The 26,458-nt window shown below is 53.7% G+C and overlaps 2 protein-coding genes across 5 annotated transcripts in view; both read left to right on the forward strand.

Annotated features, from left to right (window-relative positions):
* Window positions 1-20,960, forward strand: part of RAB44 (RAB44, member RAS oncogene family) — a 37,812-nt gene extending 16,852 nt beyond the window's left edge. For all 4 annotated transcript variants that reach the window (XM_061146569.1, XM_061146570.1, XM_061146573.1 and 1 more), the window contains 10 exons: window positions 446-592; window positions 1,371-1,461; window positions 1,856-1,951; window positions 4,234-4,421; window positions 5,180-9,204; window positions 12,743-12,824; window positions 14,112-14,226; window positions 15,325-15,426; window positions 17,614-17,690; window positions 19,332-20,960. In XM_061146569.1, the coding sequence (XP_061002552.1) occupies window positions 446-592; window positions 1,371-1,461; window positions 1,856-1,951; window positions 4,234-4,421; window positions 5,180-9,204; window positions 12,743-12,824; window positions 14,112-14,226; window positions 15,325-15,426; window positions 17,614-17,690; window positions 19,332-19,422 (5,014 nt within the window). In that variant the 3' untranslated portion in view covers window positions 19,423-20,960. The remainder of the gene's footprint in view (window positions 1-445; window positions 593-1,370; window positions 1,462-1,855; window positions 1,952-4,233; window positions 4,422-5,179; window positions 9,205-12,742; window positions 12,825-14,111; window positions 14,227-15,324; window positions 15,427-17,613; window positions 17,691-19,331) is intronic.
* A 3,991-nt stretch (window positions 20,961-24,951) lies between these two features.
* On the forward strand, window positions 24,952-25,994 carry LOC133060003 (galanin receptor type 3-like). Its single transcript, XM_061147778.1, has one exon. The coding sequence runs from the start codon at window positions 24,966-24,968 to the stop codon at window positions 25,992-25,994; it is 1,029 nt and encodes a 342-aa protein (XP_061003761.1). The 5' UTR covers window positions 24,952-24,965.
* The last annotated feature ends 464 nt before the right edge of the window (window positions 25,995-26,458 follow it).

Here is a 26,458-nt window from a genome sequence, read left to right on the forward strand (position 1 = left end):
AGCAGCATTTATTGAATGCCAACTCAGTGCCAGACCCCAGGCTGGTGCTCTCCACTGGGTGAGCCTCATTCTCCAGTGGCCATTTTACAAATAAGTTCAGAGAAGTCGTGGAACTTGCTAAAGGTCACGCAGCCACAGAATGGGAGAAGAGAGAAGGCAGGTGGAAGCTCTGGCCCATCAGACTCCCAGATCCCCCCTGCCCCACAATGAATCACCAAACCGTAGAGAGACAAAGGGATGTGGGGGTTCACGAAGGGATAAGGGCAGAATTGGGAGAGGTTCCTGGAGGAGGCGGCACTTGAACTGCAGCTTGCAGAGTGTAAGGAGATTTTTGTGACCCAGCTGCCCGAGTCTCTTGGAGCTTGGCCATTAGAACCTAGGAGTGGGCTTCCCTCTGCCTCCCGGTCCCACTAGAGGGTGATCTCTGGCTGTCCTCCCCTCCCAGGCAGGCGGAAATCTGGCAGCTATGGAGAACGCTGCGGCAGGAGGAGCCCCAGCTGGCAGGCAACCTGGAGGGCTTTCTGGCCAAGATGAACAGTCGCCTGCAGGAGGCACGGGCTGACAAGGAGGTTCTGGAGCTGACTCTGAGGAAGTGAGTTGGGGCCGGGTTGGCACACAGTGGATGCTCTCTACGTTAGCTGAATCTTTTTTTATTTTTGGCTGTGCTAATGGCCGCATGTGGGATCTTAGTTCCCTGACCAGGGATTGAACCCGCACCCCCTGCAGTGGAAACGCAGCGTCTTAACCACTGGACTACCAGGGGAATCCCTTAGTTGAAGCTTAAGTGAATTTTCTTAGCTCCAGAAGAATGGAGACCAGGGGTCCACAGCAGAGCCTGGGAGCTGGATCAGCAGAGCTGAGCTGGAAGAAGGGGTAACTAAGGAAATCTATTGGGAAGGACAGAGTGAGGCCTTTAGCCAAAGAGGGGATGGGCCAGTGTGTCCTGGTGCAGGGCCAGTGGGGCACCTAACTTCAGGGCACCACTCACATAGATTGCCATGCATGTGGTGATCCTGGGGTTGGCATGGGCTCAGTCCTGCCAGGGAGTCTGTGCTTGGGGGTGGGAGTGGATAGGAGGATGGTGACAGCGGGAAATGGGAACAGAGTGATGGGGTGATTGGGGACTGTGAGACAGGAGCCAACATCTCGATGATGGTTACGGGGTCAGCAGGATGGGCTCAAATGATCCATATCAAGGGCCTATGTCAACGTCAGGAGCTGTTACTGGGGTGACAGTTCCCAGGGTGACAGGGGTCAGTGACCACTGGCAGAGTGAGCTGAGCAGTAGGGTAGGCTCTAAATGCGGGCCCAGACCGCCCCTGCCAGCAGCAGGGTGGCAGGATGCTGCCTGGCCCCCCCACCCCTTCCAGGAGGGACACTGACCACCACCGCGAGGTCCAGCAGCTCTACGAGGAGATGGAGCAGCAGATACAGCGGGAGAAGCAGCAGCTGCAGGCCGAGGTGAGACCCCCAGCCCCAGCCGGCCTCTCCCCGAGCCCTGGACCCCTCTGCTGCCCGCGCAGTGAGCCAAGGTCTGGCCAGCGTGGGGCAGCGGGAGGCCGCTGAGAGCGGATCGCCTTGTCGGAGAGACAGTTTGCTCAGACAGACGGGATGGGGGGTACTCACTGCTGCAAGCTCTTGGGGGTCCCCCGGGGCCACTCCTCCCACTCTCTGGGCCTCTGTCTCCTTGTTGCCTGGGCCTGTGAAGTTGTCCTGAGACCCCCATCCTTGTGGACCCATCCTGAACCACGCGCCCCAGGCCTGCGTGGAGGTGGCACGCGGGGAGGGCCGACCCAGCCCGGCTGAGTCTTGAACTCAGCCACACAGGGGGCGCTGAGACCTCTCTGCTCCCTAGAGCGACTCCCGGGGCCTGGCCCTCAGCTCCCAGATGCAGGAGGTGCTGGAGGCCAAGGAGCGTGAGGTGCAGCGGCTGACCGAGGGCCAGAAGGAGGTGAGTGACAAGGGCTCCCCTGGAAGCCCAGTTTCTGAGGATTCGTGTATCCTGACACCCACCTCTGGAGGGTTCACTGGGCTGCTGGGCTCCTGCATCAGAGCTGGCTCCCTCGGGAAAGCAATGTCTCTGGCCCTTTTTCTGTGATGAGGCCAGGTAAGGGCAGTGGCAGCCCTGGGGCATGAATCAGAAGGTCCAAGCTCAAATTCTTGCTGTTCCAGTTAAAAGCCACGCAAATCTTGGGAAAGAGCTTTGCTTGTCTTGGCCTTAGTTTCTCCATCTGTAAAATGGGAATAGCCGCATATACTGCAGCTCCCCGGCTAGTTGTGTCAAAAGAGGTAATAAATGGGAAAGCCCTTCGAAGCCAGGAAGCACTGGGCAAAAATGAAGTCTCAACATTGGAGAGGCTTGGTGATAAGCTGGGGCTCAACTCTCATCTCCACTGTCAGCTGAGTGACCTTGGGCAGGATTTTAACCTCTCTGAGCCTTGGTTTCCTCATCAGAGAAATGGAGATCAGAACTTTTGCCTTAGGAGGCTGCCGTGATGATTAGAGATACTGTATTTGAGGGTCTAAGGTGGTGCCTGGCATGTAATAGATGCTTTATATTGACTTGGCCAAAAAGTGTGTTTGGGTTTTTTTCTTAACATCTTGTGGTAAAACCTGAACAAACTTTTTAGCCAGTCCAATACATCATAGTCGCTACTATCTCTGGACCTGACCTAGCTTCCTGGTTAGAATACCTGCTACCCCAACACCCCGGGTCTCATAACCTGTAATCACTTCCAGTTGGCATTACGGCTAAGTCTTTGGGTCTGAGACCCAGCCCCATTGTCCCTTCCTTCCTCAAACTTGCAGGCCACTGACCTTAGTAAAATCACCATGTGTTGTAACCAGGACAACCAGCATCCCTTCATCACTGGGCCAGGTTCCCATAACCTTCCCCGCTGTTTCTCTAGCTGGTCCTGTTACCTGGTCTCACCCTCCTGACACAGGTTGATCTCCCAGGAGCCTCTCTAGTAGCTGCCCATCGGAGACTGAAAGTGAAGTGAAGTGAAGTGAAAGTCTCTCAATCGTGTCTGACTCTTTGTGACCCCGTGGACTCTACAGTCCATGGAATTCTCCAGGCCAGAATACTGGAGTGGGTAGCCTTTCCCTTCTCCAGGGGATCTTCCCAACTCAGGCATCGAACCCAGGTCTCCCGCGTTGCAGTCGGATTCTTTACCAGCTGAGCCCCCAGGGAAGCCCTTGTGGATTTGGAGCCTTGGAGGCTGAGGCAGGCCCCTTTTGGTGATAGAGGAGGTTGGACTTTCAACACAGCACCATTCTGTCCTGTCCCCTGTGGATGTGAAGCCTCTCCCCCAGGGCCATTCATTCCTCCATCCAACCGCTATTTATGGCCACTCTGTGCCAGGCATCGTGCTAGCTTCCAGGGAACATAACAGACACATATCTCTTGCCTGTGGAGTTATTGCCTAGTCGGGGAGATGGATGATAAACTAAATAAGCAGGTAAAGTCTATAACATATTAGATAGTGAAAGTGCTAAGGAGAATAAAGTAAAACAGGGCAGGAGGATAGGAGGGTTTTGAGAGGAGGGGTCAAGGAAGCCTCACTTAAGATGATGACTTTGGAGTAAAGGCCTGAAGGAGGTGAGGAGTGGGCCCTGTGGTATCCGAGGGAAGAACAGTCCAGGCAGAGGGCACAGCAAGTGCAAAGGCCCTGAGGTGGGCGTGATGCGCTGTGAATGTTCAAGGGCCAATAAAGGGACCTGGGGGCTGCAACAGACTGAGGGGGCAGGGAGCAGGGTAGTGGGAGAGGCGGTCAGAGATGTAACGGGGGTGGGGTGGGGTGCGGGGGAGACTATGTGTCCTGGAGGTTATTGTAAGGGCCTTGCCTTCCATTCGGCAAGGTCAAGCAGCTCTCCGTCTCCCGGTCTTGTGACTGGCCGTTGGACCAGGAGCTCCTTACCAACCACATGGGCTCAGAGATGAGCAGCCGTCGAAGACCGCTGAGCAGAGGAGGGTGTGGTCCCAGTGCTGCCGGCCGTCTGTGCTTCTTACGCAGTTCCCCCCTCCCCTCCCCATCCCGACAGTTCCAATGTCTCTCCCAGGTGGGAGGTAATGGACCTAATCAGGCCAATGAGGGAGTAACACCCGATCCTATGTTTTAAGCTGGGTCTCCAGGAGCCTTGAGTCGGTGCCCCACCATGGTCTTGGGAGGCTGTTTAGTTCCCCTGAAGGGCAACTGGGGTTCTCTCCCCCTCACCCACCACCTCCCGCAGCTGGAGGCCCAGCTCCACCGTCTCAGCAGCACACACCAGGAGGCCAGCTCGGAGAACCGGCAGCTTCGGGAGGCTGAGCGGGACCTGGCTGGGCGGCTGGAAGAGGTGCGGGGGCAGCTGCAGGTGACCAGGGGACAGCTGGATGCCGCCAGGGGCCGCGTGTCCTGGCAGATGGAGGAGGAACTCAGGCAAGTAGCTGCCACCCCTGGGCTGGGCTGCGGACGGAGGGCTTCCTGCAAGAGGGGAGAAAGGCTTTGAGCTCTCAGAGACTCTGCTCAGCCTCAGAGCTCACAGTGCAAGTGAAAAGTGAATGTTAGTTGCTCAGTCATGTCTGACTTTCTCTGCGACCCCAGGCTCCTCTGTCTGTGGGATTCTCTGGGCAAGAATACTTGGAGTAGGTAGCCATTTCCTTCTCCAGGGGATCTTCCCAACCCAGGGATCGAACAAGGATCTCCTGCATTGCAGGCAGACTCTTTACCGTCTGAGCCACCAGGGAAGTCCCACACAGATTCCCTCCTTAAACCTCACAACAACCCCACTGGGCTGGGATTGTCGTGCCCATTTCTTAGACAAGGGGGCAGAGCGGGGAAAATCATGTGCCTGGACACACATGACACATGACTGGGATTCACGCACACACACATACACACACACACGCGCACACGCATAGAGGCTAGAACAGTGCTGGATCCTTGGCAGAGTGGGATGGGCTGGAATGGCAGGAAGGCTTCCTGGAGGAGGTGAGGCTCCACATGGGCCTTGAAGGATGAGCAGGATTGGATGAGGGGAGGGGTGGGGAGTGAGTGCCAGGTGAGAAGCCCTGCTGAAGGGAAGACTGAAGGGAGGGCTAGCTGTGAGGTGTGTGCCCAACATGAAGGATGCACACAGGATGGGTGTGACATCTACCTGCCCCTCCCCTGACCCTAGCTTCCCGCACCCTTCCTAGTGTCCCCAGAGCAGGTGAGGAGAAGGCTCCAGATGCTCAGGCAGTCTCCTGCGAGGAGGCTCCCCTGCCTGGACTCTTTGGGGACAACGATGACTGGGACCAGCTCCTCAGCGGCATCGGCAGCACGCCCCTCAGTGCCCTGCAGCTCTGCTGGAGCCCGCCCCCAACCCCGAAAGCCTCCCCAGGCCCCCCGACGCCCCGAGTGGTGAGGCAGATCTCCATCTTGGAGCCACACGCTCCTCTGTTTGCTCAGGAGCCCTCTTCAGATCCAGGGGGCTCTCCAAGGAGCCCCCCTGGGGCACCTTCTGGGACCGAGGAAGAGGAAGGAGCGAACCCAGATGGGCCAGACACGAGCCCCCCAGAGCAGATTGGACAGCCCCCCAGCCTGGAGCCTAGGGAGGAGTCACAGCTTGGCCCAGGAGTCCACATCCCCTGGGGTCTCCCGGGGGTCCCAGCTGGGGAGTCAGGGAGCCTGGTGGCAGGTGCACTCAAGGTGCTTGTTCCTTTGGAGGATGGGCCCCCTCCTCAAGTGACCTCGCCCCCTCCCCAGGCCTCAGCTGGGCCCAAGGCATGGTTCCAGACCTCACACTTGGAGACACATGTTCCTCTCTTTGCTCAGGAGGCCTCTTCAGATCCAGGGGGCTCTCCAAGGAGCCCCCCTGGGGCACCTTCAGGGACCGAGGAAGAGGAAGGAGCGAACCCAGATGGGCCAGACACGAGCCCCCCAGAGCAGATTGGACAGCCCCCCAGCCCGGAGCCTAGGGAGGAGTCACAGCTTGGCCCGGGAGTCCACATCCCCTGGGGTCTCCCGGGGGTCCCAGCTGGGGAGTCAGGGAGCCTGGTGGCAGGTGCACTCAAGGTGCTTGTTCCTTTGGAGGATGGGCCCCCTCTTCAAGTGACCTCGCCCCCTCCCCAGGCCTCAGCTGGGCCCAAGGCATGGTTCCAGACCTCACACTTGGAGACACATGTTCCTCTCTTTGCTCAGGAGCCCTCTTCAGATCCAGGGGGCTCTCCAAGGAGCCCCCCTGGGGCACTTTCTGGGACCGAGGAAGAGGAAGGAGTGAACCCAGATGGGCCAGACACGAGCCCCCCAGAGCAGATTGGACAGCCCCCCAGCCCGGAGCCTAGGGAGGAGTCACAGCTTGGCCCGGGAGTCCACATCCCCTGGGGTCTCCCGGGGGTCCCAGCTGGGGAGTCAGGGAGCTTGGTGGCAGCTGCCCTCGAGGTGCTTGCTCCTTTGGAGGATGGGGCCCCTCCTGAAGTGACCTCGCCCCCTCCCCAGGCCTCAGCTGGGCCCAAGGCATGGTTCCAGACCTCACACTTGGAGACACATGTTCCTCTCTTTGCTCAGGAGCCCTCTTCAGATCCAGGGGGCTCTCCAAGGAATCCCCCTGGGGCACCTTCAGGGACCGAGGAAGAGGAAGGAGTGAACCCAGATGGGATGGATACAAGTCCCCCAGAGCAGACTGGAGAGCCCCCCAGCCCAGAACCTAGGGAGGAGTCAGGGCTTGGCCCCGGGGTCCACTTCCCCTGGGGTCTCCCGGGGGTCCCAGCTGGGGAGTCAGGGAGCCTGGTGGCAGGTGCCGTCGAGGTGCTTGTTCCTTTGGAGGATGGGCCCCCTCTTCAAGTGACCTCGCCCCCTCCCCAGGCCTCAGCTGGGCCCAAGGCATGGTTCCAGACCTCACACTTGGAGACACATGTTCCTCTCTTTGCTCAGGAGCCCTCTTCAGATCCTGGGGGCTCTCCAAGGAGCCCCCCTGGGGCACCTTCAGGGACCGAGGAAGAGGAAGGAGTGAATCCAGATGGGCCAGACTCGAGCCCCCCAGAGCAGACTGGAGAGCCCCCCAGCCCAGAACCTAGGGAGGAGTCAGGGCTTGGCCCCGGGGTCCACTTCCCCTGGGGTCTCCCGGGGGTCCCAGCTGGGGAGTCAGGGAGCCTGGTGGCAGGTGCCGTCGAGGTGCTTGTTCCTTTGGAGGATGGGCCCCCTCCTCAAGTGACCTCGCCCCCTCCCCAGGCCTCAGCTGGGCCCAAGGCATGGTTCCAGACCTCACACTTGGAGACACATGTTCCTCTCTTTGCTCAGGAGCCCTCTTCAGATCCAGGGGGCTCTCCAAGGAGCCCCCCTGGGGCACTTTCTGGGACCGAGGAAGAGGAAGGAGTGAACCCAGATGGGCCAGACACGAGCCCCCCAGAGCAGATTGGACAGCCCCCCAGCCCGGAGCCTAGGGAGGAGTCACAGCTTGGCCCGGGAGTCCACATCCCCTGGGGTCTCCCGGGGGTCCCAGCTGGGGAGTCAGGGAGCTTGGTGGCAGCTGCCCTCGAGGTGCTTGCTCCTTTGGAGGATGGGGCCCCTCCTGAAGTGACCTCGCCCCCTCCCCAGGCCTCAGCTGGGCCCAAGGCATGGTTCCAGACCTCACACTTGGAGACACATGTTCCTCTCTTTGCTCAGGAGCCCTCTTCAGATCCAGGGGGCTCTCCAAGGAGCCCCCCTGGGGCACTTTCTGGGACCGAGGAAGAGGAAGGAGCGAACCCAGATGGGCCAGACACGAGCCCCCCAGAGCAGATTGGACAGCCCCCCAGCCCGGAGCCTAGGGAGGAGTCACAGCTTGGCCCGGGAGTCCACATCCCCTGGGGTCTCCCGGGGGTCCCAGCTGGGGAGTCAGGGAGCTTGGTGGCAGCTGCCCTCGAGGTGCTTGCTCCTTTGGAGGATGGGGCCCCTCCTGAAGTGACCTCGCCCCCTCCCCAGGCCTCAGCTGGGCCCAAGGCATGGTTCCAGACCTCACACTTGGAGACACATGTTCCTCTCTTTGCTCAGGAGCCCTCTTCAGATCCAGGGGGCTGTCCAAGGAGCCCCCCTGGGGCACCTTCAGGGACCGAGGAAGAGGAAGGAGTGAACCCAGATGGGATGGATACAAGTCCCCCAGAGCAGACTGGAGAGCCCCCCAGCCCAGAACCTAGGGAGGAGTCAGGGCTTGGCCCCGGGGTCCACTTCCCCTGGGGTCTCCCGGGGGTCCCAGCTGGGGAGTCAGGGAGCCTGGTGGCAGGTGCCGTCGAGGTGCTTGTTCCTTTGGAGGATGGGCCCCCTCTTCAAGTGACCTCGCCCACTCCCCAGACCTCAGCTGGGCCCAGCGCACAGTTCCAGACCTCACACCCAGATGACGAGAGCCCTGACCCTGGGCCGATCCCACCTAAGCCGCCCCGGCAGAGAGAGGCCCTCGTTTCGGACCCCCATTCTGCTGGCTCTGAGCCAAGACCGGGATCTTCGGGAGCCGGAGCCCTCTCGGTGGGGCTGGGTGAGCCCTCCCAGGACCTGGTGCCTGGGGGTCCGGCTCCCATGGATGGATGGGAGCAGGGCAAGCCGAACCCAGACGCACAAGAGGGCCATTCAGGGGAGCTGCAGGAGGCTCATAGCCGGGTCCCTGGGCTGCCCGCTTTCCTCCCCTGGAGCCTGGAAGAGGAGCCTGGGGCTGAGGAGAGGAAAGCAGGGAACCAGGGAGACCAGCAGTTCAGATCAGAGCTGACCATTGAGGTTCGCGGTCTGAAACCCGAGCACTCGGAACTCCCCCAGCTTGATTCCCAACCCGCGCCTGGCCCGCCTGACAGAATGCAGGCTGAGGCTGAAGCAGAAGCCCCGGCTCCCAGGAAACCATCCAGGGGCTTTGCCCGCATGGGGCCTCAGCCTGGGGATGGAGCAGGGCCCCCAGAGCCCACACAAACCCTTCCCACCAGGGCTGAGCTGGAAGCCCAACCCAGGCCCCGGCCTACAACTACCCATGCAGAAGGAGAACAAGCCCCCTCTAAGTCCAGGGAGCCAAGGGCAGAGAACAGGCCTGAAGATCCAAGAACGGACTCTGGAGGCCCGGGGTTGACCCCGCCCCCCGGGGACCACGCGGCCAGTGAACCTTTGGCCAACCCTGATTATGCCTTCCACGTCATCTTCCTGGGAGACGCGAATGTGGGCAAAACCTCCTTCCTGCACCTGTTGCACCAGAACAGCTTTGCCACTGGGCTGACAGCAACTGTGGGTAAGAGCCGCCTGGGGAGGATGGCAGGGGAGGGAGGGGAGAGCCGGGGGACCGGGCTGGCGAGCTGGAGCAGGCCCGGAGCGAACCATCCCCGAGCAAGCTGTAGGTTCTGCCCTCGCCACAGGCCCTGCGTTAGATGTTATTTTATTCGGGCATAACCTGGCTATTTTACTAATCATCTCTAATTATAGGTAATTTGCTTTCTCCGCATTGATCTGATTAGCTAATAATGTGCCACGTTAACAAAGCACCTACAATTTAGGTGGCAGCACTGGCTGATGGTGAAAACAAGCTGGCTTCCACCCACATGGCCCCTGGGCAGGTCACCTCAGGGACCCCGCTGCTTGAATTTGCCCAAGACCAGCCCTAGGCCAGCCAGCCAGGCTCTGGCAGGAAGCTACCTCAGACAAGTTGAATATTTTACACAGAATGTTTTTGTAGAGTGGGGTAAGTTAGGAACACCGGTGCCCGAGTTCAGAACCCAGCTCTGCCACTTACTAGTGGTATGAACTTGAGCAAATTATTCAAGCCCTCTGAGCATAACAGGGGCAACAGTAGTGCTGACCTCTGAAAGGGCTGTAAGAATTAGTTAATACATATCAAGGTCTTCGCATACTATCTGGCACATACTAACTGCTCAGTTAATATTAGCTATTTTTATGGTGGTTATTATTATAAGTACATTTTTGATAATGTCTAGTCCAGTGGCTTTTGCAAATGAAATGTCCTAAAGCACGAAGCCTCCTCTCCCTAAGAATATTGGGGTATGTGGCCACTTGTATAAAGCCATAGAAAAGAGCTCATGGGAAATGTTTGGCTTGGGGTAAAAACGGAGGGATCCACGTCTTTGTGTCTGTCTAGGTGCACGCTAACTGGGTACCAGCGCAAGACCGGTGGGTAAAGTTCTCAAACTTTACCTAAGAGAGCCCCTCACCCCCTCACCCAGGACAGGTTCTTGAACTTTTCTCTGCCTGAGAAGCCTCACCTGGGGAGCCAGTTAAAAATGCAGTGTTGTCAGGAATAGGGGACCCATAGGAGGTCTGTTCTGGTGTTGAACAGGGTTACAAGGTCTGCAAGGCTACCATCATTAATCATGCAAGCCAGGGGTCCCCAACCTCCAGGATCTAATGTCTGATGATCTAAGGTGTTGATGTAATAACAGTAGAAATAAAATGCACGATAAATATAATGCACTTGAATCACCCTGAAACCACCACCCGCCCTGGCCCCCCTAGTCCATGGAAACATTGTCTTCCAAGAAACCAGTCCCTGGTCTCAAAAAGTTTGAGGACTGCTGACCTAAGCTACTGGTTACCGACCACCTACAATGCACCAGGCACACTTGCCTTATTCCATACGAGAGCCCTCTCATACCTATGAGCCTCTCCCATTATCATGTGGTGAGAAGTTTCCACAAAATTCAATAGAGAAAATACAGGTTGCGTAATTGTAAAAAGACAAGGCAAGCCTGCACGCACTAGTCAGATGGGAGGAGTGTGTGTGTGAAAGTTGCTCAGTCGTGTCCAACTCTTTGCGACCCCATGAACTATACAGTCCATGGAATTCTCCAAGCCAGAATCCTGGAGTGGGGAGCCGTTCCCTCCTCCAGGGGATTTTCCCAACCCAGGGATCGAACCCAGGTCTCCTACATTGCAGGCCAATTCTTTACCAGCTGAGCCACAAGGGAAGCCCTGAAATCCAAATCTGTCCCACACTTAGCTGCGGTTTGGTGCTCCTGGTGGCTGCCATTCATTGGGCTTACCTGTCACTGGGGATGATTCCAGCTTCCTCAGTCGTAATCTCCCCACTCAGCATCACCCTCCTCCGTTCCCACCCTGCTTTCTCACCTGTCTGCCCTGGAGAACAGGGCTGGTGGAGGACCAGAGCCAAAGCCAATTGAATTATAGCTGACTGCGCATTTTTGTGAGGTTTCTCTGCAGTTATCCCCATTTTACACATGAGGAAAACAGAACTGAAGTCCTGGTTAACTTTTTGGCCCTATCTGGGCACCAAAGTTCACACCTGGGGCCACCTGCTTTCAAAGCACAGGCCCTCACCCCAGAGGCTCTACGCTTTTATGCGCTTAGCGCAGCCCGCTCCCTGGGGTTGTTCATGTAAAATAGCAGATTTCTTGGGAAGCAGAAGACATTATATTTCTGACAGTTTATGTGGTTTAAGTTGTAACATGTGGGGATACTTGGGTAGACTGAGGGTGGGCGATGGGCAGGGAGGCGGAAAGTGGGAGTAATGGAAGTTACTAAATGCAAAGAATAATCATGAGGGTCACTCTATAGATCATGCCGCGGATGTTTATGCAGAGGCTGGATGTCATCACAGAGGGTGGGACTGGGTAACCGCAGTAGTTTCTGCAGACCCTGGGCTTCCTTAGACCTTCAGGAAAGGGGGCAGTAAAGAGAAATGCATGCTGCAGACAGACTTCTGCTGAGGTCAGGACTTCCCGGCTGCCGCTTCTCCTAGTCTCCTCTGGGGAGCACAGATGGGGGCGTCTGTGGCTTGTCACCACCGGGAGCAGAAGTGAGATCTTGTGGGGGTCACTGTGTCACCTTGAGGAAGGTCTCTACCGGCTCAGGGATCATGTGAGGAGTTGCCTCTTTCCTGAGCTGGTCTGAGCCCCATGGTGGGCTCAGCAGGGACAAAACAGCCTCTCTCCATCACCCCCATCCCACTCGGTGTCCCTGGGAACTGGGGGTTGGCAGGAAGTTGCTCCCCAAAGATTCCAAACCTCCCCGGGGATTTCACTAGTACTTCCACATTTCCAGGGACAGGAGGGGTCTAGAACCATGACCCAGGGAAGGGTTGGTCTGTGAAATTTTGAGGAGGTGGAGGTTCAGAAAGATGAGAGTTCATAGTAGATAATAAAAATGACCACTTCCCAAGCAGCCCCTAGACATTGGACCAGACCTTGAACATAAGTCATTTAATCCTGCCAATGACCCAGTGACATGGGTCTTTTTAAATTGCCACCTTGCAGATGAGGAAGGAAGGCTCAGAGAGGTGAAGTGACTCACGCAGGCAGCAGAGCAGCAGAAGGCGGACAACTCACAGCCCAACCGGTCCTCCTTGAAGCCAGCACTCCCTTCACCCTCCCAGGTTGCCTGTCTGCCCTGCTGAATAGAGAAGAAAGATGCATGCCATAATTAGGAATGAAACAAGAAGTATTATAAAAAAAATAAATGAATGAAACTGATTTTCCAGAGTAGCCTGAGGAATAAACATTGCCATGTAGTTGAGAAGACAGGTATTTTCGTAGAGGTAAATACAAGGCAGGGTGCCTCATGTCAACCAGCTGTCAGGGTGGGAGTGCAGTGGGAGCTAGGTAGGCAGAGCAGGCTTCTCGGAAGATATGGACCCTCAGTGTGGATGGGCTTTGCAGAGCAGAAGGGAAGCCAGGCTGCCAAAACTTCCCACCGCCCTCCCATGGCTGGTACTGGGAGCAGGTGCATATTCAGGCAGGTGTCAGCGCCAAGTCCTGGATGGTAACTTGAAAGTAGGCTTGACTCTCATCTCTGTGTCCTAGGAGTGGATTTTCGAGTCAAAAACCTGCTGGTGGACAACAAACGCTTTGCACTGCAGCTCTGGGACACAGCTGGCCAGGAGAGGTAATGGACACTGTGGACATTGGTGGCCGATAGACTAATCGCACTGCAGAGCAGTGGAGACCAGCCCCGACCCAGAGTCCTACCAAGTGCAAATGCAACTTGGACCTGATGAGGACTCAGGAGGTAGGGGATGGAGAGATGAGTCCAGGCCCAGGGCAGGAGACAGGAGCGCACACCCAGAGGCCCCCTCACCCTGGCGGGGCAACTGTGAGGGCCGTCCCAACATGGCCTGCAGAGCACATCTACCCAATCGTTTTTTTTTGTCCACGCCTTGTGGCATGCGGGATCTTAGTTTCCCAACCAGGATTCGAACCCACTGAAGGGGAGTGGAGGCTTGGACTCCCAGCCACTGGTCCTCCAGGGAAGTCCTCTCACCTATCCTTTGAAAATATTAGCTTTTGACTTTTCAGTTAAGCAGTTTCCCCTGAAAAGGGACATCATCTATGACCCAGAAGTTCTACTTCTAGAAATTCATTCTACTGACAAACTCATACTATATTATCAAAAGGACCAAGACTGTTCACAGCAATAATGTTTATATTATGAAACATTGGAAGCCTCCTAAGCACCATCAGTAGTGGGCCAATTAAATAAATTAGAGTCTCTTCACACACTAGAATATAATGAAGCCAGAGAAAAGATGGAGGATCCTCTTTATGTATCTTTGTGACCCGCATGGACTGTAGCCCTCCAGGCTCCTCTGTCCATGGAATTCTCCAGGCAAGAATATCGGAGTGGGAAGCCATTCCCTTCTCCAGAGGATCTTCCCAATCCAGGGATCGAACCTGGATCTCCTGCCTTGCAGGCAGGTTCTTTACCATCTGAGCCACCAGGAAAGTCACCCTTTATGTACCAATAGGGAAATATCTCTAAGACATTTTATTACCTGCAGAAAGCAAAGAACAGAGTATTGAACATTCATGAGTATAGTGTTTTACACTGTATTTGTTTAAACAGTGTGTGTATGGGGGAAGTGTGTGTGTATGAGTATATATATGCATGAAATATCCCTGGGAGACTATTTAAATAATGGGTAACTCTGGTTGCCTCTGGGGTGGGGGACTGGATGGCTGCAGGATGAAGGTAGAGTTGCCTGAGAGAGACTTTTCATTAGATGCCCTTTGGTACCTTTTGAAATCTGAGCCATCTGTTAGCCTATTCAACAATAAGCACACGGTAAGAAGGAAAATGCACGCACACCCTCTTTGGGAAGCAGTTAGAAGCCGATGTGGCAGCTGAGGCCTAGAGAGGGTGCCTGGCATCACCCGGCGCGGACTCTCTGGGCAGGTACCACAGCGTGACGCGGCAGCTGCTGCGCAAGGCGGACGGCGTGGTGCTCATGTACGACGTTACCTCCCAGGAGAGCTTCGTCCACGTGCGCTACTGGCTGGACTGTCTCCAGGTGAGCTGCCGGCGGCTGGGGCTGGCCCCAGTGTGCAGTCAAGAGGCAGCTCGTGTCTCTCCCACTCCTTTTTTCTCCCAGGATTACAAAGGACACAACCGACATGTGGGTGACCATCTGCTGAGGGCGTGTGGCTGGATGGGCTGGGAGCATGGTAGTACAAAGAAACCACAGCCACATAGTGTGGTCTCCAAAACAAACTCTTTCCTGTATCCTTCCTGTGACCATTTCTTTCGTATACACCAAAGCTCTGTGATGTGTTCTTAACGCCTGGGGATGATGCAAGTCTAGTGTCCTTCTGGATGAGCATTCCTTTGTCCATATATCTCTAGTCCTTTCCCCCACGTATGTATTTGATGTATGTATGAATGAAATTCATATGCTGAAATTCTACAGTACGTGCTAGCACAGAAGAGGGATATAAAGAAAGACATGTTGTCTTCTCTCTAGAAGTTTCTGGTCCAGTTGTAGAGATGCAAAGGAAGCAGAATAAAGTAATATTTGAGGGAAACTGGGTTCTGAGTTCTGATGAGATCTGGGTTTGAATCCCAACTACCCCATCCTAACTCTGTAACCTCGGAAAAGTGACTTAAACTCTCTGAATTCAATTGTCCAACTTTTCTCATAGAGGATTTGTGAGGATTAACTGCTATAACTGTTTTCAGCACAGCGCCTGGTATATAGTAAACTCTCTGTTAACGGAAGCTATTATTATTATCATCCATGAAACAGTTAGGAGATGAGTCAAGGCAACCTGTGTAATCTAACACTAGGCTATTCAGCACAGGCAGGAAAAGACAGGCATGGGCAGGAGCAACCCAGGAAGGCTTCCTAGGGGAGGTGACTTTGAGGTTGGCCTTGGAGAGTGGGTGACATGTTTGTAGGCAGAGAGGAGGGGTAGGTTTGCTGCAGGTGGAAGGGAATATGTCAGAGGTGGGAAGAGCATGGAGTGGGTGTGATATAGAAAGTGGGCTCTGTGTGTAGGGGAGGAAGTGGCACAGGGTCAGCTTTTCCTAGAGGGCAGGGTCAGATCCACCCAGGGCCTGGCTCCCAGCAGGTGCCGGACAGGTGTGGCTGAGGGAATATTTCTGTGTACAGGATGCAGAGTCTGACGACGTGGTCATCCTTCTCTTGGGAAACAAGACGGACTGTGAAGAGGATCGGCAAGTGTCCACTGAGGCCGGGCAGCAACTGGCCCAGGTGAGCAACTGGGCATCAGCCCCTCTCCCAGCCTGGACTGGGCAGACCCCTCCCTGGGGGGTAGCGAATAGGTCCTCACCCTGGCCTGGGCCACAGAGAACAATCTGCTCCTGCCTCTGCTCAAACAGAGACTAACAGCCTTCCACCCACCCGGGCCCAAGACCCAGACAGGAGATGGTAACTGTGGGCAGGACATTTAACCTTACTGTTGCATTAGCAAATCCCCACAGTGTCCTGACCTACGTAAAAATTACCTTCAGACTAAAAAGCTTTTCAAGCTTCACTTAAAATTCCCAATCAAATCTTCATCTTATCTCTGGTCTCTAATTAACATAACATTCCTTCTAATTTATTCTATCTTAAGACCCAAATTCTTCCCTGGGAAAATTGCATCAAAAGCCCCACCACCAGACAGGGGAGTGTGGATACAATTTATTTTTGAGTAGAATTGAACTACATTCCAGAAAATCTGGAGAATAATTAAGATGGAAATAGTCTCATTCCCGGCCCTACCTCTGACACCACCCCTCTTGACATTTCCATATCGTGTTTCCTTCCCATTTCTTCTCTCATTTCTCCTAACCATGAGGTCATCATTGTGGCTCATGGTTGGTGGGAATTTTTTCCTCTTAAACGTAGTAGCTCACCGCCTTGACAGGAACTCCTTCTCCAGCAATTTATCCAAAGGAAAGAATTAGAAATAATAATTCCTAAGAGAAGAACGTAATAGAGCCTGTGTATAATTGAAAATGTTTGTATGAGAATGTTCTTTATGAGAGCAAACACTTGGCAACATTTGGTGGTTAATTTGTGGAGCTTCATGCAAAAAGCTAGCATTCGCCATTAAGAATCCTATTCTGAAAAATATTTAAAGTTGTGGAGGAAATGTTTAGAATATAATGTGAAGTGAGAAAAATAGCCATGTCTCTGGGGACAGGTTAGGTTGAATCATATGAGATTGCTGATATTTGACTGTTTGGCATCTATCAGAGCAGCAATTTCATACAGTTTAACCTAACAGTATAATGATATTTAGCCCACACTCCACACCCCCAATAAAAGGGTCATATAAAACAGAATGGAAATATTGGATTGGCCAAAAAGTTCGTTCTGTTCTCTTTCTAAAGAATTTTTTGGTCAACTCAATATATATTCAAACACTAACAGAAGTGGTTTATAATTTGCACTTACATTTTTCACTAAAAAAATGTATTTACTCATTTATTTATTTTTGGCTGTGCTGGGTCTTCATTGCTGAGTGGGCTTTCTCTAGTTGCAGCAAGTGGGGGCTACACTCCAGTTGCGGTAGGCTGGCTTCTCATTGCAGTGGTTTGTCTTGTTGCAAACCACGTGCTCTAGGGCGCCTGAGTTCAGTAACTGTGGCTCCCGGACTCTAGAGCACAAGCTCTATAGTTGCGGCGTACAGGCTTAATTGCACAGCTTGTGGGATCTTCCCAGATCTGGGATGGAACCTGTGTCTCCTGCCTTAGTAGGCAGATTCTTTACCACTGAGCCGCCAGGGAAGCCCTGTACTTACAGATTTTTATGCTACATTTCCCAATATTTCCCCCAATTCAATACTTTTGAAATTAAAAAATAATATATATATGTGTGTATATATATATGTACACACACAATGAATGACTTTAAAGAGCTTCTCAGGGGGCACAGTGGTAAAGAATCCACCTGCAATGCAGGAGGCGCAAGAGACACAGGTTTGATCTCTGGGTCAGGAAGATCCTCTGGAGGAGGAAACAGCACCCCGTTCCAGTATTCTTGCCTGGAAAATTCCACAGACAGAGGAGCCTGGTGGGCTGCAGTCCATGGGGTCACAAACAGTCAGACACAACTGAGCGGACACAGACAACAACTTAAAAATGTCCCCAAGGACATTTCTCCTAATTGGAATATGGGCTTCCCACCATCACTCTGAAGGCTGTGGGATGTTTCTGGGTGGCGTCTTTGACACCTTGGCCAGCCAAATTGGAGAGACGGTGGGCAGAGGGGCAAGGCTGGGGACCATGGAGACGGGGAGACAGAGACAGGCTGCCTCGCCCGTTGGGGTTGGCTTGGGGATGTACTGGATGGGACTCTGTCTGATGGTCGGGTCTTTGGTGGTGGGGGCTGCCGCCTGGACTCTCGGGGATCTCCCCCACAGCATCTGTACCCCCATCTATCTGGCTGCAGGAGCTGGGGGTCTCCTTTGGAGAGTGCAGCGCTGCGCTGGGTCACAACATCCTGGAGCCCATGGTGCATCTGGCCCGGTGAGTGCCGCCCTACTCCTCCCCGCCCAGAATCTTCTGGACAGCCTTTAGCTGACTCATACGGGAGGGGAGGCCCCGCTGAGGAAGCGCCTTAGAAAGCACAGGGCTCAGAAGCCTGGGGAAGGAGTGAGAACCCTCGAGGAGTCTCCTGAGTCCAGTTCTACCAGTCCTGTCAGCGACCCCACCTCCAGGAAGTCTCCCCTCCCCTCTCTGCGCCTCCGTGCCCTCCCAAGCTTCGAGTGACTTCCACTGCACTTAGAATAAAATTCAGATGTCTCCTAATGGCCCGGGTTGGCTCCTGTGCCAACTCCCTGCCCCCCACCCGACCCCCTCAGTCATAAGCTTCAGCCACTCAGAGGAACCCTCCCTGACCACACCTGCTCCCACCACTATTCTGAATCTCTTTCTCTGTGTCCCTCAAAGCCCTTCTTCTTCTTCTTTTTTTTTTTTTTCAGCTGCAAAGAGCAGCTTGAGGGATCTTAATTCCCTGACCAGGGATCTAATCCAGGCCCTTAGAGTGAGAGCTCAGAGTCCTAACCACTGGATTGCCCGGAAGTCCCACAAAGCCTTTCCTGGCAAGCTGTCATTACAGAGTTTGTCTGTTTTCTTGATGCTGACTGCCTTCCCCAGCAGGCTGGAGCTCTAGCAGGGCCAGGTCTTTTTGGTTCAGCTCCTCCCCGTTCCATCCCTGGGTTGGGAAGATCCCCCAGAGAAGGAAATGGCAACCCACTCCAGTATTCTTGCCTGGAGAATTTCATGGACGGAAGAGTGTGGTGGCCTGTAGTCCACAGGGTCCCAGAGTCGGACACGACTGAGTGACTAACACTTCCTCCCCCTGGAGCCTGGCATATGTCGGTGTTCAATTAATGAATGAAATGAGTGAGGTGGGAGGGGTTTTAGATGACATGATCTCTAGGCCCCTTCTCTGACAAAGCAACTTTCAGAATCAGCTTGCTGAACCACAAACCTGATCCCGTCTTCTCTGGGACAGGAAACTGCTTAATGACTTCCCTTTGCTTTAGAAGAAAAGCCCTACTTGTGGCTTCCTGGTCAGCAGAGCCCTGAATCCTTGCTGCCTCCAGGGCTTCTTTCTGGCCATTCAGTCCTTAGGGTCCGTGATTTAGGACAGTGCCAGGCACACAGGAAATATACTGTGAATAAACAAATTAACGAAGAGGCTTTACTTCACTGATCCCCCAGCTCTCTCTTGACACTAAGACTTTGCCCTCTGCCTAGAACTCACCCTTCCCTCTGTTCTGCAAGTGGACCCTTGTCCAGTGCTCGGTCTTGGCTCCAGCAATGCTTCCTTGCACCCTAAGTCCCTCCCGGATCTGGTGTGAAGTCCATCTGTGTGCCGCCCCATTCCTGGGTCCTGATGGCCCCTTCCCGTCTCGGTCTCCCACACTACGCAAGGCAAGACCTGCTGGCTTCATGGTCATAATCAGAATCCCTTGCCCCCGCACACAGTAGGCTGCAGAGAATGCTAGGGAAGAGACAGAAAGGTGTTTCATGCCGTGTGGAATGCAGGGCAGGGGCAGAGAGGAAGTTCAGGGGGTCCAGGCCCCAGCTGCACCCTTGGGTCCCTCCCAGCTGCCTTTGGCAGGTGAGAGAGAGGACTGATGCCCAGGCATCTTCACGCAGGTCTCTCAAGATGCAAGAGGAGCGCCTGAAGGGCTCACTGGTGGAGGTGGCCCCCGAAAAGCCTCCAAAGAGAGCTGGCTGCTGCTCCTGAGGCCCTGGCCTGGCTGGGGTCGGCTGGCCACCTCCCTGGGTTTCCTGTGCCTTGGCTCCTGTCCCACCTGCCTGGACACAGCAATGACAGAGACGACTAGCTCAGAAGTTCTGGAAAACCCTCCTCGGGTCAGGACTCAGACCCCAGAGCAGAGGCTATACTAACGCTGGCCTTTGCACGCCAGAGAGGGACTTTTCTGAGTAATAAGGTTGGTGGGGATGGGGAGGGCCAGTCAAAACTCTTTAAAGAAAGGAAAAGCCCAGAAAAATGACTTAAGGAAAATACACCACAGTATTGGCAAAACATCTCTGGGTGATAAAATTATAGGGTAAAGGTGTGGGGGTGTTTTCCTTTTTACATGTATTTGTATTGTCAGGTCTTCTACGATGACTGGGTATTCCTTCTGTAGTCAGAAATAAGAATAAATCTTGAGGGGTGGGAGGGAAACTTTTCAAAGAGCTTGCTTCAGTGCTGATTCCTAATTGAAAAGGCCTGTTGATTGCAAAGTCCTCTGTTTATTAAAGCAGTCCCACTGTTCCATGCCTGGCAAAGCTGGTGAACCTCGTCATTCTCAATCTGTTGATTTGCAAACAACAGGGGGTTTCTTTCAAGCAGAATCTAATTCCTGGGGAAGAGCTGATGGCCCCTGGTATGTTCCACCCCCCGCCCCCCATCTCCCTGAGCCCCAACCTCACTCTCTTTTCCCACCGTCTGCCTCTAAGGGCTCACATTTGGGGACCTCACCCCTTGCTCCAAGCCATGGTGCCTCTGATGCCAACCTCAGCCTTGAGGATACACCTGTCAATCTCTGAATACACTCAAAGCGCAGCTGGGGTGCGGCTGGAGGATCCTGGGGAGCAGCAGGAAACTGGATTCAGATTATTCACAGGCTCCTCTTTGGAGTTTTTGTGAGAGTTCCCAGAATTACACAACATTGGCCTCCTGAAAGGTGGCTGTACGTTATAACCCGGGGCTGGGGATTTCAGGGCCCTCGGGGAGCATGCTTTGAAAGTCTTAGATGCCCCGGGTGTTGTGCTATCTCCTGTCATCAGTGTTTGCTGTAAATGTTGACTGTCATATCTTACTGTTAACCACAGAAATGCTTACCAAGTACTGTGGTCCAGAGTGGGAAGGTCGCTGAATCTGGTACTTGGTAATCATTCAGGTACTGGCGACTTCCTCCTCTGAATCAGAGGAAACCTCAGTTTCGTAGACAGACAAGCAAATTCAGTTCCAGAGACAGAAGTACAGAGAGAGAGAGACTGAAGGAGAAAGAGGAGGGCAAGAGACAGAGGAAAGAGACAGCAGAAATAGAGACACCAATGTAGAGAACAAATATATGGATACCAAGGGAGAAGGGTGGTGGTGGGAGGAATTGAGAGATTGGGACTGACACCCATATATACACTATTGATACTACATATCAAATAGATAACCAATGAAAGCTTACTGTATTGCACAGGGAACTCTACTTAATGCACGGCAGTGACCTGAATAGGAAGGAAGTCCAGAAGGGAGGGGACATAGGATTACGTATAGCTGATTCATTGTGCTGTGAAGTAGAAACTAATGCAACACTGTCAAGCAACTGTACTCCAGTAAAAATTAATTATATATATTAAAGAAGTTTCCGCTCTTGATCCTTACCCCTTCTCTGTCACTAGAAGCAAACAAGCAGAAGCCAGGGAACACTTGGCAAAGAGGTGAGGTGGAGAAGATTCATGTATCAGAAGGCACCAGAGGTTACATTAGATTCCTTTAGTGGATCCCATTCAATCTCTAGTCAGTGCAGAAGATTCCTGTATCCAGCCAGTTCTCTTACTGGTCTGACTCACTGATCCTTTCTCAGCCTCCGTGTCTTCTCCCTTCCTGGGTCCTGGGAGACCACAGCCCTCCTCCTGTTCTGAGCAGGTTTTAGGCCCTAGTATGCTCAGAGAAATACGGCCAGAGACAGATGGAGACAGGAAGATGCGGGCCGGCGTAGTTGATGCCCGGCCCTGGCTAAGAGTGGGGGGCTGGTCCTGCTGTGGCTCATGGCCTTCTCTCTGGGGTCTGGGGATCTGGCAGGCACCAGCATCTCTGTCCTGTGGGCCAGCGAGTTAATGAGGCAGGTCGGCAGGGTGTGATTCCTGGGGGAGTGGTAGAGCGGATAGTGCCCCTGTCCTTTGGGGGAATCTGGTACAGAAATGGCCCCTCTGCCTGTCCCTCCCATCTCAGCTCTGTCCCTGCCCTGGGCACCTAGCTCCTTGGAGGTGGGGTGCTAGAAGGAACAGCACGTCTGCCCAGAACCTTCTCTTAGCTTTCTTTGGCTGGACCCAGCTTCAGGGCAGAGCACAGCTGTGGAGGGGTCACCAATCTGCCCTGGTGTCAAAGGACCCCACGTCAGCAAGCAGAGCCCAGCAACTTCCGAGCAGCACAAGGCAGGTGAGGAGGCAGCAGGAGGGACTCAGGATAGACCTCAGAGTGAACTTTCAGGCGTGGGTGGGTTCTCAGGGCATGTCCGTCAAGGGGGCTCTGGTCACAACTTAGCTTGAAGCTGATGAAGAAACAGAGGCTGGGGCTAGGTTGATGGGTCTCAGCGTTTGGAGTGAGAAGGGGAGGGCAGGGGGATAAAATGGAGTCTGGGCAGGGGTGGCAGAAAAGAGAGATTTTTTGGAACTGAAAGTGGGCAGGATCAGAACACTAGCCATCATTTACCAAGCGCTTGCTACGCTAGGCACTCTTCTGAGCACGTAACTCGTATTACCTCATTTAATCCTCACATCAGCCTCATGAGATGGGGTCTGTTATTATCCCCATTTTACAGATGAGGAAAGTTACGCAGAGAAGGTCCAGTAGATGGTAGATGGATTCCCCGGTGGCTCAGTGATAAAAAAAAAGGATCCGTCTGCAATGCAGGAGACGTAGGTCGGATCTCTGGGTCGGGAAGATACCCTGGAGGAGGGCATGGCAACCCACTCCAGCACCCTTGCCTGGAGAATCGCATGGACAGAGGAGCCTGGTGGGCTACAGTCCATGGGATCACAAAGGTTTGGAAACGAATGAAACAACAAGCTCGTGCACACACGTAGCTGAGCAAGTGGTTGAGGGAGGCTTTAAACTCAGGCTCTAGTGTCTATAAGCTTAACCCTGAAGTTGGACCTTTCTATGGACTACAGATAGGGCAGCAGCAAGGTCCTTTGAGCCTTTTCTTTTCCCCATCCCTTCGCCCTTTCCCTCCCCTCCTCTCCAATCATATTTCATATCATTAGCAGGCAAGCCTGGCCAGATGGAAGAAACAAAAAAGCATTGACAAATGCTTGGAGAGTGGCATTCATCCGGGGCAGTTAGGGTATTAGGGGGTCCCTCAGTTTCTCCTTCCCCTGCAGCCCCTGGAACCAGAGTCTGAGACCTGGGGTGTCGGCAGCAGAATCCATAGAGACCTCCCCACCTGCTGTCTCTTCTCAGGCAAGCGGCTGCCATGGCGCCCTGAAAACAAGCAAAGCCTCTGCAGGAGGGACTCAGGGGACCCCTGGCTCTGAGCCAGCAGCAGAGGGCCTTTTCAGCCCCCACTCCCTGTGCAGGAGACAAGGGGATGGAAACAAGAATCAGGATCCCACTGAACCATCCTTTTTGCTGCTTGTTGGCCCAGTACCTGGCTCGGGATAAATGCTCAGGAAATATTTGTTTAGTTTCTGAGTGAAGGGGTAAGCTGCCTCTTTTCACTAATGCTCTGGGGTCCTGGCCTGTCTGTGACATGCAAGATGAAGACATAAGTCCCTGAGCCAGCTCTGGGGTGACTTGACCCCATCTCTCAGCCTGCGTGCTCTCACTCTGGGACTTCCCATGTCGTCAGCAGAGGTGATGGACCAGGTGCAGCGCAGTGGTTCCCCGACCCTGCCAGGTAAGCAGCCCAGCATGACCACTGAAGGCAGTGGTTCCCAAGCCGCTCTTTCAAAACTGCCAAAGCCCGAACCAATCAAGTCGGGTCTTTAGAGTGTGACCCATGAATTAAGATTTTTTTGGCTGCACCAAGTGGCATGAGGTATCTTAAATTCCCTGACCAGAGATTGAACCTGTGCCCCCTGCAGTGGAAGTGCAGAGTCTTAACCACTGACCATGGGGAAGTCCCAGGATTAGTGTTTTTTTTTTTTTTTTTTTGAAACTCCTCAGCTGATCCCAATGTGCAAACATGCCTGGGAACCACTGATTGGGGCTTTATAGCTTCTCAAAGCCCTTGCATGTTCACTTTCCCACTTGACCTTCAAATCAAAACTTGTTCACTTCACAGGCAGGGCGAGGTTTTGTTTAAAAACATGTATGAAAGAAAGTGAAGTCGCTCAGTCGTGTCCGACTCTTTGCAATCCCATGGACTGTAGTCTACCATGCTTCTCTGTCCATGGGATTTTCTAGGCAAGAGTACTGGAGTGGGTTGCCATTTCTTTCTCCTGGGGATCTTCCTGACCCAGGGATTGAACCCAGGTCTCCTGCATTGCAGGCAGACACTTTACCCTCTGAGCCACCAGGGAAGCCCCAAAACATGTATAGTGCATATATATATTTATATACTAAGTAAATATATATACTATACTAAATATGTAATAATATATATGGTATACTAAATATATGAGATGGCTGGATGGCATCACTGACTTGATGGACATGAGTTTGAGTAAACTCCGGGAGTTGGTGATGGACAGGGAGGCCTGGCGTGCTGTGATTCATGGGGTCGCAAAGAGCTGGACATGACTGAGCAACTGAACTGAACTGAACTGATACTAAATATGTACACTATACTACATATGTATATACTATACTAAGTATAGTATACTGGTATGTATACTACACTAGTGTATATATATGTATATATACACACTACATATATGTAGTATACATGCTACATATATGTAGTATACTAAGCATATAATATATACTATAATATATGCTATATTACTATAGTATATAGCAATATATAATATAATATATATTATATATAATATATTGTAATATATTACTATGATATATAGTATATATAGTATATAGATATATATCATAGCAATATATATTACTACTGATATTATATATAATATTACTATATATAGTATAATAATAAACATAGTATATTATAGTATATAATAAACATATATAATAATATACAAATATTTATTTATCAGATTCAATTTGTACTCCCTGCAAAATTTTAGAAATACAGCAGTTATGACGAAAATGAAAATGACCTCAATCTCATCCTTGAGTGCCGGTTACTGATGACGGCCGTTTTACTTCCTTTATTTCCTCGATTCCTTACAGTCGAGGCTGAGAACTACAAGTCACAGGGGCTCCACACCAGACCGTGGCGCTCCCAAGTAGCAGAGTCGGGATTTGAACCCAGGGCACTGACAGAGCCCATCCCACCAGGTTGCTGAGAGGTCTGGAGGGGCTGCGGCAGGCCCAGGGCACCGACCGCGTGCAGGGGTCTGCGAAAGGAGGGCGCTCAGCAGGGAAAGAGGGAGGCGGCCCGCGCTCTGGTTTCTACGCCGTCCTCGTGTGTCTGGAGCAGGAGAATGGAGGCCAACGCCACGTCCACCGCCGGGCTCACAGCCACAGCCGAGCGACCGCTCCGACTCGTCTTTGCGGGGGTCTGTGGCCTCATCCTGCTGGTGGGGTTGCTGGCCAACGGGCTGATGCTGCTGGTGGTGGGCCGGGGCCCGGGCGCGCCCCGCCCGCTCCTCTCCTTGACCAACAGCCTCACGGTGAACGTCACGCTGTCCGACCTGCTCTTCCTGGCCTGCGTGGTGCCGGCGCTCCTGCTGAGCTTCCTGCGGCTGGACTGGTGGCTGGGCCCCACCGTCTGCACCACCAGCCAGGCCGCCAACAGCGCCACTATGTTCTGCACCTTCTACAGCATGGTGGCCACGGCGCTCCTCCGCCACGTGGCCGTGGCCCGGCCCGACCTGGCCCTCCCGTCCGGCCCGGGCGCCCGCGGGCTGCTCTGTGGGGCCATGTGGGCCCTGGGCCTCACGGCCTCGCTGCCTACCTGGCTGTTCCAGCGAGCGGTCGTGGAGGAGGGGGCCTGGGCCTGCCTCTTGCTTCTGAACCCTGCCCAGACCTCCTGCTACTTCACGCTGCTGGGAGCCCTGGCCTTCCTGCCTTGCGTGCTGGGGCTGGGCTGCTCTTTCGGCCACATGGGCTGGCTCCTGTGGACGCAGCCCCGGGGCCCCGAGGGGGAGAGCGTCCGGGAGCACCAGGAGAACACCAGGCTCATCCTCATAGTGCTTGTGGTCTTCATGCTGATGTGGGGGCCCTGCTCCGTGCTGGGCTACGTGGCGGCTGTGGGGGACCTGCCCGCCACGCCCGTGGCTTACATGGCCTCCAGTCTCTGCACTCTCCTGGCCTACTCCAATTGTGCCGTCAGCCCCATCCTCTGCTTCTACCTCTCTCGCCCCTTCCGTGCCAGGCTCAGGGACCTCTTTCGCAGGCCACTGGCAGCCAGGCATCCCAGGGCTGTGGGCGGGGCTGGGGTGGTGATGGTGAGTGTCCAGCCTGGCTGTGATGGGGCCCCGGGAAGCCTCTGGGGCTTGGTGGGGGTCTGAGAGGTTAGGCTGATGGGAAGGCTGAAATTCAAGACAGATGGGAAGACCCCTGGCGACATTAGATCCCACCCCCTCCATTTTACCAGCGGGGAGACGAAGATCCAGAGACAGAAGGTAGCCCAGCAAAGGTGACACAGAAGTTAAATGGCAACTAGATCAACTAGGCACCCATTTCACCCCGGGGCTCAGAGGGATACCTATAGGCTCCATGACTTTCTAGTTGTATGATCTGAAAAGTCACTTAACCTCTCTATGCCTGGAAAGTAGAATCCTGATAGTACCCTTTTCACAAGTTGTTATGAAGATAAACTTCCTGAATATACAGTGCTTGAAAGAATGCCTGGTGGTTAGTAAATGAGTATGGGTCATTACGATCATTAGCGTCATCTTATTTTTGTTAAGTCAGGGGCATTTGAAATGAGAGTGGGAAAGGGGCTTCTAAAGGCTGAGAAGTGAGGAGCAGA

Source organism: Dama dama, chromosome 7 (genome assembly GCF_033118175.1).
Source record: "Dama dama isolate Ldn47 chromosome 7, ASM3311817v1, whole genome shotgun sequence".
Classification (NCBI taxonomy): domain Eukaryota; kingdom Metazoa; phylum Chordata; class Mammalia; order Artiodactyla; family Cervidae; genus Dama; species Dama dama.